The sequence below is a fragment of the Chiloscyllium punctatum genome, chromosome 38, assembly GCF_047496795.1.
Source record: "Chiloscyllium punctatum isolate Juve2018m chromosome 38, sChiPun1.3, whole genome shotgun sequence".
NCBI classification, from domain to species: Eukaryota; Metazoa; Chordata; class Chondrichthyes; order Orectolobiformes; family Hemiscylliidae; genus Chiloscyllium; species Chiloscyllium punctatum.
Genome location: NC_092776.1, coordinates 5,684,659 through 5,701,285, shown reverse-complemented (window position 1 = coordinate 5,701,285; position 16,627 = coordinate 5,684,659). Strand labels below are relative to the sequence as shown.

The following is a 16,627-nucleotide window of genomic DNA, read 5'->3' as shown; positions in this document are numbered from 1 at the left end:
GTACACATCCTTAATTCCTTTTCACTCATCTCACAATTTCTCCTATCATCCATGATTCTCTAATCTTGCCATTTCTATCCCTCATTTTCACAAGAACGTATCTCTCCTAAACTCTGATCAACCTTTCTTTTAAAAGCCTCCCACATAGCGAATGTGGTTTTCCTTTCAAACAGCTGCCCTTAATCTACATTCCCCCCCTCTTTTTCCCCCCCCCCCTCTCTTCCCCCTCTCCCGCCGCTCCCAATTTAACACACTTCCTTGGGGGCTATCACAATCAACACTGGTCCCAGCACAGACCCTGTGGGACACCACTGGTGATAGGTCTCCATTTTGAGAAGCTCCCTTCCACCACTACTGTCTCCTGTTGCCCAACCAGTTCCCTATCCATCTAGCTAGAACACCCTTGACCCAATGTGAGGTGATGCATTTTGGAAGATGCAATTCAATAGCAAACTAAAATGGAAAGGTTCTGGGGAACATTGATGTACAGAGCGATCTGCCTGTTCAGGTCCATTGTTCCCTGAAGGTGGTAACCCAGGTCAGTAGAGTGGTCAAGAAGGCATAACGCACTCTCATCTTTGTCCATGAGTATTCAATGGAATTGTGATCACTATTCCCAAAGTAATCCCCTACTGAAACTCCAACCACTTGGCTGGGCTCATTTCCCAACACCAGGTCCAGTATGGCCCCTTCCTGAGTTGTATTAGATCTATAAAACCTTCCTGGATACTCCTTACAAATTCTGCTCCATCCATTCCTCTAACACTACATGAATTCCAGTCAATATTGGGGAAATTAAAATCTCCTATCACCACCACCCTTTTGCACCTACATCTTCCTATGATCTTTCTGCATATTCTCCTTACAGATGCTGCCAGACCTGTTGAGATTTTCCAGCATTTTCTCTTTTGGGAATATAAATAATGGTTGCTCTAACACTTAAAGCTCTATGAAAAAGCCTATCAAATCACACTTGAGTACAAACAAAACGTCAAAAATTTCCGCAGCTAGAAAATGGCCAAAATATGCAAGAAGTCTTAGATTAACAAGCTGGAAAGAAGTCTTCAATTATCCATGAAATTGCAGCTGGAATTTGCCATCTTCCTCTTCAATGAGTTGTGATAGTTTGACTCCTGAAGAGTTGCCTCTTCACTCAGTTCTTTCCCTGGTTGGTCTTCGCTGCTGTACATCTCTGGAACTAGCTTGTTAATATTCACTCACCTAAGTGTAGCTGCACACTTCAAATGGAAAATCAGCGACGGCAATCAATATAGAGCCCTGAAGAAGGGTCACTAGAGTCAGTGTTAACTGTGTTCCTCTCTCCACAGATACTGCCAGACTTGTTAAATGTCTCCAGCAATTTGTTTTTTTTCTCTTCCACACGCTGAACTCCAAGCTAAAGCCCACCGTGGGTCCCCAGTGTGTATTAATTCTGTGATGGCTTAGTTTTGTATTGCTTTGCACACAATTTCAATGTTTTTGACTTTTCAGGCATGGCAAAGTCCAACCAGATCTGACTGAAGATGAGCTTTGGAAAGCGAAGTACATCTATGATTCAGCTTTTCATCCAGATACAGGCGAAAAAATGATTCTGATTGGACGGATGTCTGCGCAGGTTCCAATGAATATGACCATCACTGGTTGCATGCTGACATTTTACAGGCAAGCTGATATTAGAATTTATCAAAGTATAAAATAAAAGTTAGTTGTTTTTTTAAATAAATATAAAACTGGATGCCAGTGTGTTTTCATAAGCAGTTTATAATTCACCGATTGAACATACATTAGCAACAAAACAGCCCAATATTTAGTCAGGAATAATGGTCATGGAGTGAGCAGTTAGTCTGTAGTTTATTAACTATATGGCCCAGTGACATCGTCAAAAATTAACTACCTGATGAAGGAGCAGGCCTCTGAAAGCTTTCAAATAAACCTGTTGGGTTATAGCCTGTTGTTGTGATTTTCAACTTTGTCTATCTCAGTCCAACACCAGCTCCTCCGCATCACATTCTATTGGCAGTTACAATGGAGTAAATGTAAATGGATCTAAAAGTTCTTGCATTTTTGATAGTGTTTCAAAGGGTACCTCACGATACCCCAAAGTGGCTTACACCCGTACTATAGGTAAACTGGGCCACCCATTTGGATGGAACCAATGCCATTAACAGTAGGAAGACAACCAACTTGTTAATAATTTTTGTAGTTTTGGATATTGGGTTCTGAGAGAATACTCCCATTTTTCTTCAATTAATACCATGGAATCTGTTACATCCAAGTTGTAATAAGTTGGCTTCTTAAACATAATATCTGATCCTGAAGATATCGCCTCTAATAACGCTGAATACCTTCAGTATTTCAGTGAAGTGTCAGTGTAGATGGTGCTTCAGCCCCTCAGCACAGTTTTTATATATTTAAGAAATTATACTTAATTACCTCAGAAAAGGAGTGAATATTGTCTTGGCTGTGCTTATTTTTTTTGAGCAGAAATTTAATTCTAAAAGTGCTTTGAATTCATTTCATTCATTCATTCATTCATTGAGTTTAATTTTGTTGAATAACCAAAACCCAGAGCATTTTTAATGCGCTGCTCCTTCATCAGGTGGTTGATTTTTGATGATGTTACTGGGCATTATAGTTCGTAGACTACAGACTAAGTGCTAACTCCATGAACCGTTATTCCTGACTAAATATTGGGCTGTTTTGTGGCTAATGTATGTTCGATCAGTGAATTATAAACTGCTTATGTAACTTATGTATTGTTCACTATGATTCACTTTTAGCTTGAGCTATAACAGTGTTGTAGAGAGAATTACACATGAATCATGAGGTAATGGCTGATCATCTCGGCCTGTATTCCTGATGAAGGGCTTTTGCCCAAAACGTTGATTTTACTGCTCCTCGGCTGCTGCCTGAACTGCTGTGCTTTTCCAGCATCACTAATCCAGAACCTGGTTTCCAGCATCTGCAGTCATTGTTCTTACCTATCCTTTCATATATATCTGTGTATTAAACCTACTTCTCTCTCAGCGTGGGATATTGCTTGTTTTTTCACTTTGTTCTTTATTTGACAGGACCACTCCAGCTGTAGTCTTTTGGCAGTGGGCTAATCAGTCTTTCAATGCAATTGTTAACTATACCAACAGAAGTGGGGATGCACCATTGACAGTGGGGTAGGTAACTCTGAATCATTTCCAAGGGCAGTCGTGATTCTTCATAACTAGCTCCTGGGATACTGATTATCAATTCTTATTAACCACTGTAATGAAATATTTAGCTATTTATCTTTATGCAAACCTTGAATTATTTATGCATTTGAAATAAATGGCTAAACAAAAGTGTACAGGCAATGGAAATTAAATCTTATTTGCTAATGGATGTGCTTCTGATGTTTTTGGAAGTAAAATGCTCTAGTTCATATCAGCAATTTTACACACTGCATTCTTTCTATTTTCAGCCTTAATTATTTTCACTAATCTGAACAATTTCAGCCCAGTCTAATTGTTACAGTCCTGTCAATATTTCTGAATTGTTCGTGAGAAAAGCCATATGTTAGTTCTATCGCATGAAATAGCAGTGTCACTGCCTCTGATCCAAAGGCTCTGTGTTTGAGTCCCAGTCCGAGACTTTATGGTTAAGGAAGGTGCATTCATAACACAACTATATCGTTTTAGTATCAACCCCAAAGCCTTCCAAAACATACCAATGGGAGGGACTACTGGTCAACCATGTGATTGAAAGAACACTAGAGCCTCTACCATTACCATTCATTGCTCCAGACTGAAACACAACACGATCAAGAATTTTACCATAGCATCTTGGACCCTGAGTAAACTGTAATATGTGCTGTTGCATGAAAAAAATGGAATGCATAATAGTGTGGTTCTAAGGTTCTTTAATTTCATTCACTTTTTTTTCTGCCTGAATTGTAAGATATGGCAGAACAGGTGCAATTTGGAGAAAATAACTTGTAGAAAATCATCAGTTTACTTTTTCAAAAAATGATTGAGCAGGAGACTAAATCCATAAAGGCTTGTGCACTGCCAAATTGAAGTGAGCAGATTATATGAGGAGTTAAACCCATCTATACTAATACTACACTTTACTACAAATCTTCAAAAGGACACCGACTCCGAGCATAGCACGGTGGCTCAGTGGTTAGCACTGCTGTCTCACAGTGCCAGGGGCCAGGGTTTGATTCCAGCCTAGGGCGACTATCTATGTGGAGTTTGTTCTCCCCATAACTCTGTGGGTTTCCTCTAGGTGCTTCGGTTTCCGACCACAGTCCAAATATTAGGTGGATTGACCATGCTAAATTGCCCGTAGTGTCTAGGGATGTGCAGGCTAGTTGGATTATGCATGGGAATGCAGGATTACAGGGATGGGGTGGGGGGTCGGTCTAGGTGGGATGACATTTGGAGGGTTGGCATGGACTCAATGGACTGAACAGCCTGCTTCCATGCTGCAGGGATTCTATGATTTATGTGTAAGTGTCTACTTCATGTATAGTTTTGGCATGTCATGCTAAAATTGCTCGTTAGTACAGAGCGTGGATGATTTTGAGCTGTGGCCGCACTGTTTACTCAGAACTGAAAAGGAATCTACTCTATTCTGGGAACTGAATTAAAGTTCAAGTTTGAGACTGTGGTATATTGGTCAAATGTACCTCTTGTTTCCAAACACTAAAACCAACTTTAAAAAATATCTTGATCTGATATTATCTAACTCTGAAAAGTTAAGATTGTTCTATTTTCATTCTAAATGTTTACTTTTCTGTGGACTTTTGCAGCCAACTGGGTACTGCATATGTCAGTGCAACAACAGGTGCAGTTATCACAGCCCTTGGGCTAAAGTCACTCACTAAGGTAATATCGTTAATATATTGATTTAAAACTGCTAATTTTGCAAATAACGTTAAAATAATGGTTTTATTTTAATAATTATTTTGTTCTGTCATTTTTTCATGCATCACTTAACAATTTTACATAACTTTACCGATTCTGTTCCTTCACAATCACTGAGTCAGAAGTGTAGAACTTGCAACTTAGCACAACCATGGGGACAATATATCACAAAGGTTGCTACAATTCATGGTGTAATGCAGAACATGCAATAATTGCCATCTTGCCAGCATTACCCACAATTTGAAGAGAAATGCTGTTATGGATAAGTGATATAGCAATGATTGTTAAAGTCGCACAAGTAGTAATTTGTGTGACCCTGTGAGATTAGATTAGATTTAGACTTTGTCACGTGTATTCAAGTAAAAAAGATCAGTGAATAGTCTTCAATGTTGCTAGACGCTGTGCCATCTTAGGTACCAATACTTAGATACAAAAACTTAAGAGTACGTAGAAAGAAATGAGGAGCAAAGTTAAATGTTAAACATATCAGTCCTTCTGAGTATTAAGTTTAAAAAATAAAGAAATAAAGCTAAAAGTTCAAACATTGCAGTTACCTAATCTCTTACACCAATTATTGATTGGTTTGTTTAGTGCAGGTAAGCAGACTTACGCTTTTGTAAAGACTTGCTGATAGATTCAGTCGTATTAATGTTGATTTATTTCAAACTTGTCTGTATATTGATAGTTTTAAAAAGTTATTGCAATTATTCCATGTATCCAGTTGAGTAACAAACCTCAAAAAGGAGGCAGACCCAGTGTTAGTACAGTCTTGTACACATTGGCAAATAGGTCAGAAACATTAATGGCTGGTTATGAGAAGAATCGGTGACATTATTTCACCTTTAAGTTTAATTGCTCTCCGGTCAGGGTAGAGTCAACATTGTGAAACAGATCTACTTGGTATCAATTCCCGTACAAGTCTGATATTTACTGTTTACTTGTATCAAACTAAAATTAATCCTTTAGGTGAAAACAGAGAGAGAGAGAGAGAGAGATCCCTTTTCTCTATAATTAACCAACAAAATCATAGGAGTGTGAATATTTACGTTTGATTTCTAGAGGGATATGATTTTATTAGAGTTTGAAATTAAGTGGAAAAATTAATTACTCCAATTTTTGGAACTACTAAGGAAGTTTAATAACGTTATATGATGATGTGACAAGTTGAACTTTACATACTGCATGTATCATGGTAGAACATGGAATTATAATGGAGAGTTCCTGTTGTCAGTTATGTCTTGGAATATTTTGCATTGAGACTGAATACTTACTTACAAAGAGTTTAGGAAATAGGCAGTCAGACTGAAGCATAGAGAAAGCATTTATATAGAACAATCTACGCAGTAATTTGGGAGCAGCTTACTAACAGTCTGCATTTGCCAGACAAAATGACAGGGTACAGACAGAGAAGCAAAAGCTGTAAATAAAAATACCAGAAAATGACAAAGCACATGTCTGAGGTAATTCTTTTGGAATCCATTCAGTAGCACCACAGTAATGCACAAAGACTAGTCATTACATCAGACCATGAGCCATTATTCCTAAAAGAATCATAGAATGTTTATGGCACAGAGAGAGGACAATTGGCCTGTTGTAAATATACCAGCTGAACAATGAGCCACCACCCTCATCCTACTTCCCAGTATTTGATCTGTGATCCTGAAGGTTATTGTACTTGAGGTATATATTCATAAACCATTTAAATGAGTTGAGGGTTTCTACCTCGACTGCCTTTTCTCTGGAAGTGAGTTCCAGACCTTTACCACACTCTGGGTAAAAATCTCTGATCCCTCTGTAAAGGTAACGACGCCCTATCCATCTACTCTGTCTAGACTCTTTACAATTTTGTACATCTCAATCAAATCTCTCTTCAGCTTCCTCTTGATTGCATTTCCCAAGCTCTCATAAATCTTCTCTACACTTTCTTTTTATTTTTCTCTAGTGCAGTTCCACCCTTTCTGTATTGAGGTGACCAGTACTCAAGTTGTGGCCTAACTAATGACTTGTATTGTTCTGGTGTAAACTCCCTGCTCTTGTACCTCACCTAATAAAGGAAAGTATTCTATATGTTGCCTTAAACAACTTGTCAATTTGACCTGCTACCTTCAGGGATCTGTGGATCTTTAATCCAATGCTTCTCACTTCCTTAATTGTGTATTCCTCTACCTTATTTGACCTCCCCAGATATATCATCACATACTTCTCTGGGTTGATTGCTGTTTTTCAACTTGGCCTACTTGACCAGTCCATTGATGAATTACAGTTTTAATCCTCATTCTCAACCATTTGGCCATTATTAAGGTTTTATAACATCGGTAGTTACGTTTTCAAGACCTTTTGTGAGGTTTTGAAAAAGACCTCTTGCTAGAATGGTGTGAAGATTGCAAAGTCTTCTTTCAGTTGCTTTGGCTGCAAAAGACAGTGATGTACATAAGCATTTCATGCTCTTCAATTGCTGATTTAAATTCATCACCTATAAATTATAATTTTAGAACTGTCAAGCTCTGGAGAAAGTGGAAAGGAATTTACTACAGTGGTCCTAGGGATAAGGAGGTTCAGGCTTTAGAGTCTGGGTTTTTATTTTAAGAGCAGGGGGGTATTTAATGATATATTTAATGGGGGTATTCAGCATTTAAAGTGTTTGGAGAATATAAGTTATTTCTACTCGAATTGGAGACACTACTCAGACAAAATAAAGATATTTGAAGTAAACGCTGGGGAAGATGAGTGTTTTTGCAGCAGGTTTTGATGATCAGGAATATATTCTGCCTGTTGGAAATTCAGTGCCAACTGTGAAAGTGAATTGGATATAGAAATTGAAGGAAAAGATGTGGAATGCAATGGGAAAAGAGCAGACAAGCGGGAATAATTGGGTAAGAGTGAGCAGAGCTGAAAATGTGTTGCTGGAAAAGCGCAGCAGGTCAGGCAGCATCCAAGGAACAGGAGAAACGTCGATTCTTCTGTTCCTTGGATGCTGCCTGACCTGCGCTTTTCCAGCAACACATTTTCAGCTCTGATCTCCAGCATCTGCAGTCCTCACTTTCTCCTAAGAGTGAGCAGAGGCATGATGTGCCAAATTCCCTCCTTATCTACTGTATGACTCTGTGATTCTGACTTGGTTGGTGGAGCAGAGTGAAGATAAGGACAGTACTGAATGGTCTTAAATTTCTTGTAATTGAAATTTCCAGAATTGATCTACTATGGATAGTGATCCATTAAATATTAATAATGTTCCTTTCTTCCTTCTTTCCTGAAGCATTTGCCCTCTCTGATTGCACGTTTTGTGCCCTTTGCCGCTGTAGCTGCTGCCAACTGTATCAATATCCCTCTCATGCGGCAGAGGTAAGATCATAACAAAATGCAGGTTGCATCAAAGTGCTAGTGAGAGGGCTGGTGGGGAAGACATTGAAAATGCTGGAAATCTGATGCAAAATCAGAAGACATTGGAAATAAGTGGAAGTTCTGAAGTTGTCTAAATAACGAAGCGGCTGTACTCTGACTCTGTTAGAGCTGTAGGTTAGAGCAAGAGACAGCTCTTTGCTGTTCAAGCACTGAGGAAAGACCAGAACACAGAGGTAAAGAATAGCAACTATCACCACTTAGATATAGTTTAATACTTGGTCAACTTCTTGGTTGAAAGCATGAAAATGACGAAGGTCACTTGATATGAAAATAGGCCTCTGTTTGTACTCAAATTTGCAACATAAAATTACCATAATTCAGGATATCTTAAGGAGATAAAAATTATTTCTTAAATTAGAATCTACTATTGTTATCAGGATGTCTTGTAGCTCAAGGAAAAAGTAGCATCTTATTACTATTTAGCTCAGTAAATTAAATTACTTTCAATTACAATGAGCAACATTCCCACAGATCACAGAATTATTCAACACAAGGAGGCCATTCAACCCATTGTGTTTGTGCTGGCTCTTTGATGGATTTACTGAATGCCATTCCTCCACCTTCTTGTGATCCTGCCTACCTACTTTTTTTTCAGATAATGCACTAATTCCCTTTCAAATGCCTTGTTTGAACCTTTTCTATACCACAATCACAAGCAGTTCTTTTGAGAACTTAAATGCATATTGTGTGACTGTATTTTCCTTCACGTAATCTTTGCTTTTTTTCCTGACAGATTACAATAAATCTGCACCCTCTTGCTCTTGTCTATGAGTGGCAGAAGATTCTCCCCTATCTACCCTGTCTAGACCCCTCATGATTTTGAATATCTCAGGAAAATTTCCTCTCTGCTTTCTTTTCTCCAAGAGGAACAGTCATTATTTTTCCAATCTATCTTAGATTAGAGTTCTCATTTCTGGAACGATCCTTGTAAATCATTTCTGTAAACTTTCAAATACCTTCACATCTTATCTAAATTACAGTGACCAGAACTAAATGGAATACTCATTCTGAGGCTAAATGAATATGTTATGCAAGTTCAACATCACCTCCTCTTTTTGACTCTATACGCCTGTTAATGAAGCTTAGGATTTGGTGTAAAATGTTGGTTTGGCCACAGCTAGAGTATTGTGTCTGGTTCTGGAATCTACTATATAGGATGGGTGTGTTAGCACTCGAAGGATTGCAGAGGAGATTTACCAGGATGTTGCCTGGGCTGGAGAGTCTGTTATGAAAAGAAATTGGACAGACAAGTGGTGTTTTCCTTAGAGCAGAGGAGATTGAAAGAGGTCAGGATTCGGGTGTGCAAAATTGAGGGACACATCTATTACACAGGAAGAGACTTTTTCCCCTTGATGGAGGGATCAGTGATAGTGACATCAATTTAAGGCAAGGGATAGAAGGTTTAGAGGAGATATGAGGAATAATGTTTTCACCCAGAGGATGGTGGGAATCTAGAACTTACTGCCTGTAAGGGTGGTAAAAGTCAGAACTCACACGACACCGAGTTATAGTCCAACAGGTTTATTTGAAATCTCAAAACTTTTGGAGTGCTGCCCCTTTGTCAGGTGCAGTTTGTAAAGGTGACAGAGGTACAAACTCTAAATGTTTAAGAATTATTTAGATGCGCACTTGTGATGCCAAGGTATACAAGGCCATGAGTCAAGTGCTGGAAAATGAGATTAGAATGGTTAAGGGGTTGTTTTTGACTGAAATCGTCATGATGGGCCAAAGGGCTTTTTTTGTGCTGTACATCTCTGGTCTTTGTTGTAGTTCTCATCTTGTCTGCATATTGGAGAGAGAGCAGAGAAGAGGAATGGCAGATGGAGTTTAATTTAGAGAAATGTGAGGTGTTGTATTTTGGTGAGATGAATAAGGGCATGACTTGGACAAATTATGGTAAGGTCTTGGAGAGTGTTATAGAACAGAGATGTAGGGGTTCGGGTACTTGGTTCGTTGAAAGTTGTCACATAGAATAGTAAACAAGGTGTTTGGTACACATGCCTTCATTGCTCAGACCATTAAGTATAGAATTTGGAATGTCATGTTACAGTTGTATGGGGTGTAGGTGAGGCCACCTTTGGAGGGATATGGGCCAAAAGTAGGCAAATAGGACCAATTTAGTTTGGGAAAATTAGTCAGTATGGATGAGTTGGGCAGAAGAATCTGTTTCCAATCTGTATGACTCTTTAATATGGTATGCTTTATTAACTGCCTTCTCAATATGTCCTGGCACTTTCAATGGCTTATGCACCCAGCCCCCTCTACTCCTTTTAGAGTTGCATTTTTTTTGTTTTAAATCGTCCTTCTATGTTCTTCATAGAAATTTGCAGTTCTCTGCATTGACTTTTTGCCTGAAAAGTATTCCACAAACTTGCCTATGTCCTTTTGAAGTTCCGTACTATCTTCTGTGTAGTTCACAATGCTTCCAAGTTTTGTATGTTCCACACGTTTTTAAATTGTGCTTTGGATACCATGGTATAGGCTATTAATGTATAGAAGGAAGAGCAAGGGTCCCAACAGCAGCCCCTAGGTAACTTCACTATGAAAATTCCTCCAGTATGAAAAATGCCCAAGATGGAGGACGGGGAAAAAATTGTAGCTGTAAGAGCTGCTGCTTTTTTTTTTGAGGTACTTTCGGCGTTGAAGGTGATTTCCTCATTCCAGGAGCAACAATTACAGTTTTATATGCTGTTGTATTGTTTTGGAACTTTGGAGAAAAAAAAAGTCAAAACAATGGCACTTTTAAAAGGGAGAAGGACAGACAAAAGGCAGCATATGGTCAAGTGAAGGAGAGACAAAGAAACATACACTGCTAACTGACACAGCAGTGAATCTGCGCAGTTACTGCCTTTACAGTTTGTATTCATGTATCGCTGGACCTCGGAGTGCATTTAAGAAAACTTAACAAAGTGAAATTTGCAGCTGATCTTGGAAGAATCTATGTGGGAGAGCACACAGCACAGGAACAGATAAGTGCATAGTTTTTAAAGTGTAACCTTGTTGTAAGTTTACAGTAGTGAGTAGAGTTGGATCGTTCTTGATTATATGTTTTATTGAAATCTGTTTCTTGATTAAATTTTAAAAATATAAACCATAAGTACTAAGTTAGCCTGGAGCAGATTTTTAAGAGCAAAAAGACAGTGCTATTTTCTGGGTCTGTAGATTGTGAAGGAGTACAGATGATCATTAGTAGAGTGATATGCTCTTCTTGTCAGATGTGGGAGTTTAGAGAGAGTTTACATGTTACTGAGGATTATGTCTGCAGGAAATGTCTGGTTGTGAATCCTATCAGATTGAATGGATGAGTTGAAGTGATGATTAGAGACAATGAGGACTTTACAAGAGCTAAGAGGTGTGATGCATAGCGGTTATAGGAAAGGGGAAAAGCTGCAGATACAGTCAGATGTGTTAATTCCAGGAAAGGTAGGAGAGATAGGCAGGTAGTGGAGGAGTCTTCTGTGGCTATTCCCATTTCAAATAGGTATGCTGTTTTGGAAAATGTAGTGAGTGATGGTCTCTCGGGGGAATGTAGCACCAACAGCTAGGTTTCTAGGATTGAGACAGGCTCTAATGTAATGAGAGGTATATCACGTTCCAAGTGATCAATTGTGATAGGGGACTGTCTAGTCAAAGGCACAGACAGACATTTCTGCAGCCAGCAGTGAAAAATCCGAATGGTGTGTTCCCTAACTGGTGCCAGGATGTCTCAGAGGGTGCCGAATGTTCTCAAAGGGGAGAGGGACCAACAGGAGGTTGTTGTACACATTGAAACCAAAGACAAAGGAAATGAAAAGGATGAGATTCTGAAGGGAGAGTATAGAAAGGCAGAAATTCTTTAAAAAAGAGGTCCTCGAGGGTAGTAATATCTGGGTTACTCTTGGTGCCGCGAGCTAGTGAGAGTAGGAATGGAAGGATAGAGTAGATGAACGAGTGGCCGAGGAGTTGGTGTATGGGAGAAGGATCCACTTTTTTGGATCATGGAATCTCCTCTGGTGTAGAAGTGACCTGTACAAGAGGAATGAATTGCACCTGAATTGGAAGGGGATAAATATACTGACAGAGCTTTGCTAGAGCTGCTCGGGAGGATTTAAACTAGTAAGGTGGGGGTGGGGAGGGTGTGGTGGGACCGAGGGAAATACAGTGAAAACTCGATTATCCAAACCAGTAAGTGATTATTTGGAAAATTTATTAAATGCCTTTCCTCTGTGGCTTGGAGTTTTAACATCTGCTCCCCATTCAGGAGACCAGCAGCAGCGCACAGCGCACAGCGCATGCACGCGATACGCCAACCCCCTCTATGTATGTATCACACACACCCCCCCCCCCCCCCCCCCCCCCACGCGCCCACCCCTAACCCTCCTTACCCCCCCCCCCCCCCCCCCCCCCCCCCCCCGTACCCCAACCACCCCCAGCTCCTCTCCGGGGCATCTAGACTGGAAACCAGTGACAAGACTGCTGCTGCAGTGCCTTTGTGGGTGAGTCTCCAAATAGTGCGCACACAGCCCCACACACAACGTTTTACTGCAACCTTCTCACAGGTTCCACGTTTGCCCTGTACAGGACAGTGTTGGAGAGATTATTCCTGGGTGGTTGGGGGGGTGTGGGGTGGGCGGGGGGAAAGGGTGGGATGGTTAGGGTACACCTCTGTAGAGATCCAGGGAAAGTGTGGGGAGACAGAGGGCAGGAGGTCAGTCATTTGGAGACATCTGTTTAATCATTGTAAACAAAAGATGTGATCACTGTTGGAAACACGTCTTTGATGTAATGTTTCTATCGGGACCTTGAGATCTCCTTCAGATAATCCGATCTTTGGATAATTGGTATTGGGATAATCGGGGTTCCCCTGTAGTGAGGAAAGAGATCAATCTGAGACTGGTACAGCTGGGAAAAGGATCAAGTAAACACTCAGGGCAGGCAGGGACAAAGCAGAGAACAAGGTAGGACTGATGCATTGAAATAAATGTAGTTTAATTCAAGAGACCTAACAGGGAAGGCAGATGAACTCAGGGCATGGTTAGGAACATGGGACTGGGATATCATAGCAATTACAGAAATGAGGCTCAGGGATGGACAAGCTTAATGTTCCAGGGTACAAATGCTATAGAAAAGGTAGAAAGGGAGGAGAGGGAGTGGCCTTTTTGATAAGGGATAGCATTACAGCATACTGGAGGGAGGATATTCCTGGAGATACATCCAGGGAAGTTATTTGGGTGGAACTGAGAAATAAGAAAGAGATGATCACCTTATTGGGATTGTATTATGGACCCCCTAATAATCAGCAGGAAATTGAGAAACAAATTTTTAAGAAAATTTCAGTTATCTGTAAGAATAATAGGGTGGTTATGGTGGGGATTTTGACTTTCCAAACATAGACATGGTGTTAAGGGTTTAGATGGAGAGAAATTTGTTAACTGAGTGCAAGAAAATTTTCTCATTCAATATGTGGATGTACCTACTAGAGAAGATGCAAAACTTGACCTACTCTTGGGAAATAAGGTAGGGCAGGTGACTGAGGTGTCAGTGGGCGAGCACTTTGGGGCCAGCGACCATAATTCTATTAGATTTAAAATAATGATGGAAAAGGATAGACCAGATCTAAAAGTTGAAGTTCTAAATTGGAGAAAGGCCAATTTGGACGGTATTCGGCAAGGACTTTCAAAAGCTGATTGGGGGCAGATGTTTGCAGGTGAAGCGTCGGCTGGAAAATGGAACACCTTCAGAAATGAGATAACGAGAGTCCAGAGACAGTATGTTCCTGTTAGGGTGAAAGGAAAGGCTGGTAGGTGTAGGGAATGCTGGGGATGACTAAAGAAATTGTGGGTTTGGTTAGAAAAAGAAGGAAGTATATGTCGGTATAGACAGGATAGATCGAGTGAATCCTTAGAGTATAAAGGCAGTAGGAGTATACTTAAGAGGGAAATCAGGAGTGCAAAAAGGGGACATGAGGTAGTTTTGGGAAACGGGGCGAATGAGGATCCAAAGGGTTTTTATAAATATATTAAGGACAAAGTGGTAACTAGGGAGACAATAGGGCCCCTTAAAGATCAACAAGGCGGCCTTTGTGTGGCACCGCAGGAGATGGTGGAGATACTAAACTGGTATTTTGCATCAGTGTTAACTATGGAGAAGGACATGGAAGATATAGATTGTGGGGAAATAGATGGTGACATCTTGAAAAATGTACATATTGCAGAGGAGGAATTGCTGGATATCTTGATATGCGTAAAGGTGGATAAATCCTCAGGACCTGATCAGGTGTACCCATAAACTCTGTAGGAAGCTAGGGAATTGATTGCTGGGCCTCTTGCTGAAATGTTTGCATCATTAATAGTCACAGGTGAGGTGCCGGGAGACTGGAGGTTGGCAAACGTGGTACCAGTATTTAAGAAAGGTGGTCAGGACAAACGAGGGAACTATAGACCAGTGAGTCTGACGGTGAGTCGGTGGTGGGCAAGTTGTTGGAGGGAATCCTGAGGGACAGGATATACATGTATTTGGAAAGGCAAGGACTGATTAGGGATCGTCAACATGGCTTTGTGCATGGGAAATCATGTCTCACAAACTTGATTGAGGTTTTTGAAGAAGTAACAAAGAGGATTGAGGGCAGAGTGGTGGATGTGATCTATATGGACTTCAGTAAGGTGTTCAACAAGGTTCCCCATGGGACACTGATTAGCAAGGTTAGAACTCGTGGAATAAAGGGAGAACTAGCCATTTGGATACAGAACTGGCTCAAAGGTAGAAGACAGAGGGTGGTGGTGGAGGGTTGCTTTTCAGACTGGAGGCCTGTGACCAGTGGAGTGCCACAAGGATCGATGTTGGGTCCACTACTTTTCATCATTTATATAAATGATTTGGATGTGGACATAGGAGGTATGATTATTAAGTTTTCAAATAACACCAAAATTGGAGGTGTAGTGGACAGCAAAGAAGGTGACCTCAGATTACAACAGGATCTTGATCCGATGGGCCGAGGAGTGGTTGATGGAGTTGAATTTAGATAAATGCAAGGTGCTGCATTTTGGAAAAGCAGATCTCAGCAGCACTTATACACTTAATGATAAGGTGCAATGCAGCATTGCTGAACCAAGAGACCTAAGAGTGCATGTTCATAGTTCCTTGAAAGTGGGGTTGCAGGTAGATAGGATAGTGAAGAAGGTGTTTGTTATGCTTTCCTTTGTTGGTCTGAGCATTGAGTACAAGATGTTGTGAAACGTGGAAAGGTTCAGAAAAGATTTACAAGGATGTTGCCAGGGTTGGAGTGTTTGATCTATAGGGAGACGCTGAATAGGCTGGGGATGTTTTCCCAGAGCGTCGGAGGCTGAGGGGTGATCTTATAGAGGTTTATAAAATCATGAGGGGTGTGGATAGGATAAATAGACCAGTCTTTTCCCTGGGGTCGGGGAGTCCAGAACTAGAGGCCATAGATTTAGGGTAAGAGGGGAAAGATATAAAAGAGACCTAAGGGGCAACATTTTCATGCAGAGGATGGTACGTGTATGGAATGAGCTGCCAGAGGAAGTATTGGAGGCTGGTACAAATTCAGCATTTAGAACACATCTGGATGAGTATATAAATAGGAAGGCTTTGTAGGGATATGGGCCAAGTACTGTCAAATGGGACTAGATTAGGTTAGGATATCTGTTTGGCATGGACGAGTTGGACCGAAGGGTCTGTTTCCATGTTGCACATCTCTATGACTGTAGGTTCTGTTTCCTATTATTCAGCCAATTTCATATCCATGTTGTTCCTGTTCCTTTTATTCCCTAAGCTGTAACTTTGTTCACAGTCTGTTATGTAGTACTATGTCAAGTGTGTTTGGGCATTCATGCATACCACATCAACATTGCCTTCATCGACCCTCACTGCTTCTTCTACAAAAACTCCAACAAATTGCTTAATCATGGGTTTCCTTTAACAGACCCATGCTGGTTTTTTAAATTAGACTGCATTTGTTCATGTAACAACTAATTTTGTTCCTAGAAGTTAACTTCGAGAAAGAAGTAGGCTATCCAGCCTATTAAGCCTGCAGTGCCTTTCAGTTAGATCATGGTTGATCATCAACCTTAATGCTTCCTGTGCTATCTCCAAATCCCTTAATGTCCGTTTTCTGTCTTAAAGATGCTGAATGATTGAACTTGTACAGCCCTCTGGGTAGAGAATGCCAAAATGTCACTAACCTCTGAATGAAGAAATTCCTCCATCTCCGTCTTAAATAGCTAATGTTTATTCTGAGATTATGTCCCCTGCTTCTTGACTCACCAATCAGGGGGGACAACCTATTGAAGCCCACCCTGTTATGCCGCAAATAAATGTTGCAAGTT

The 16,627-nt window shown here is 40.4% G+C and overlaps 1 protein-coding gene across 2 annotated transcripts in view; it reads left to right on the top strand.

Annotated features, from left to right (window-relative positions):
* Positions 1-16,627, top strand: part of sfxn3 (sideroflexin 3) — a 61,841-nt gene that overhangs the window by 16,226 nt on the left and 28,988 nt on the right. For both annotated transcript variants that reach the window (XM_072557070.1, XM_072557071.1), the window contains exons 3-6: positions 1,492-1,662; positions 3,072-3,170; positions 4,787-4,862; positions 8,158-8,243. In XM_072557070.1, the coding sequence (XP_072413171.1) occupies positions 1,492-1,662; positions 3,072-3,170; positions 4,787-4,862; positions 8,158-8,243 (432 nt within the window). The remainder of the gene's footprint in view (positions 1-1,491; positions 1,663-3,071; positions 3,171-4,786; positions 4,863-8,157; positions 8,244-16,627) is intronic.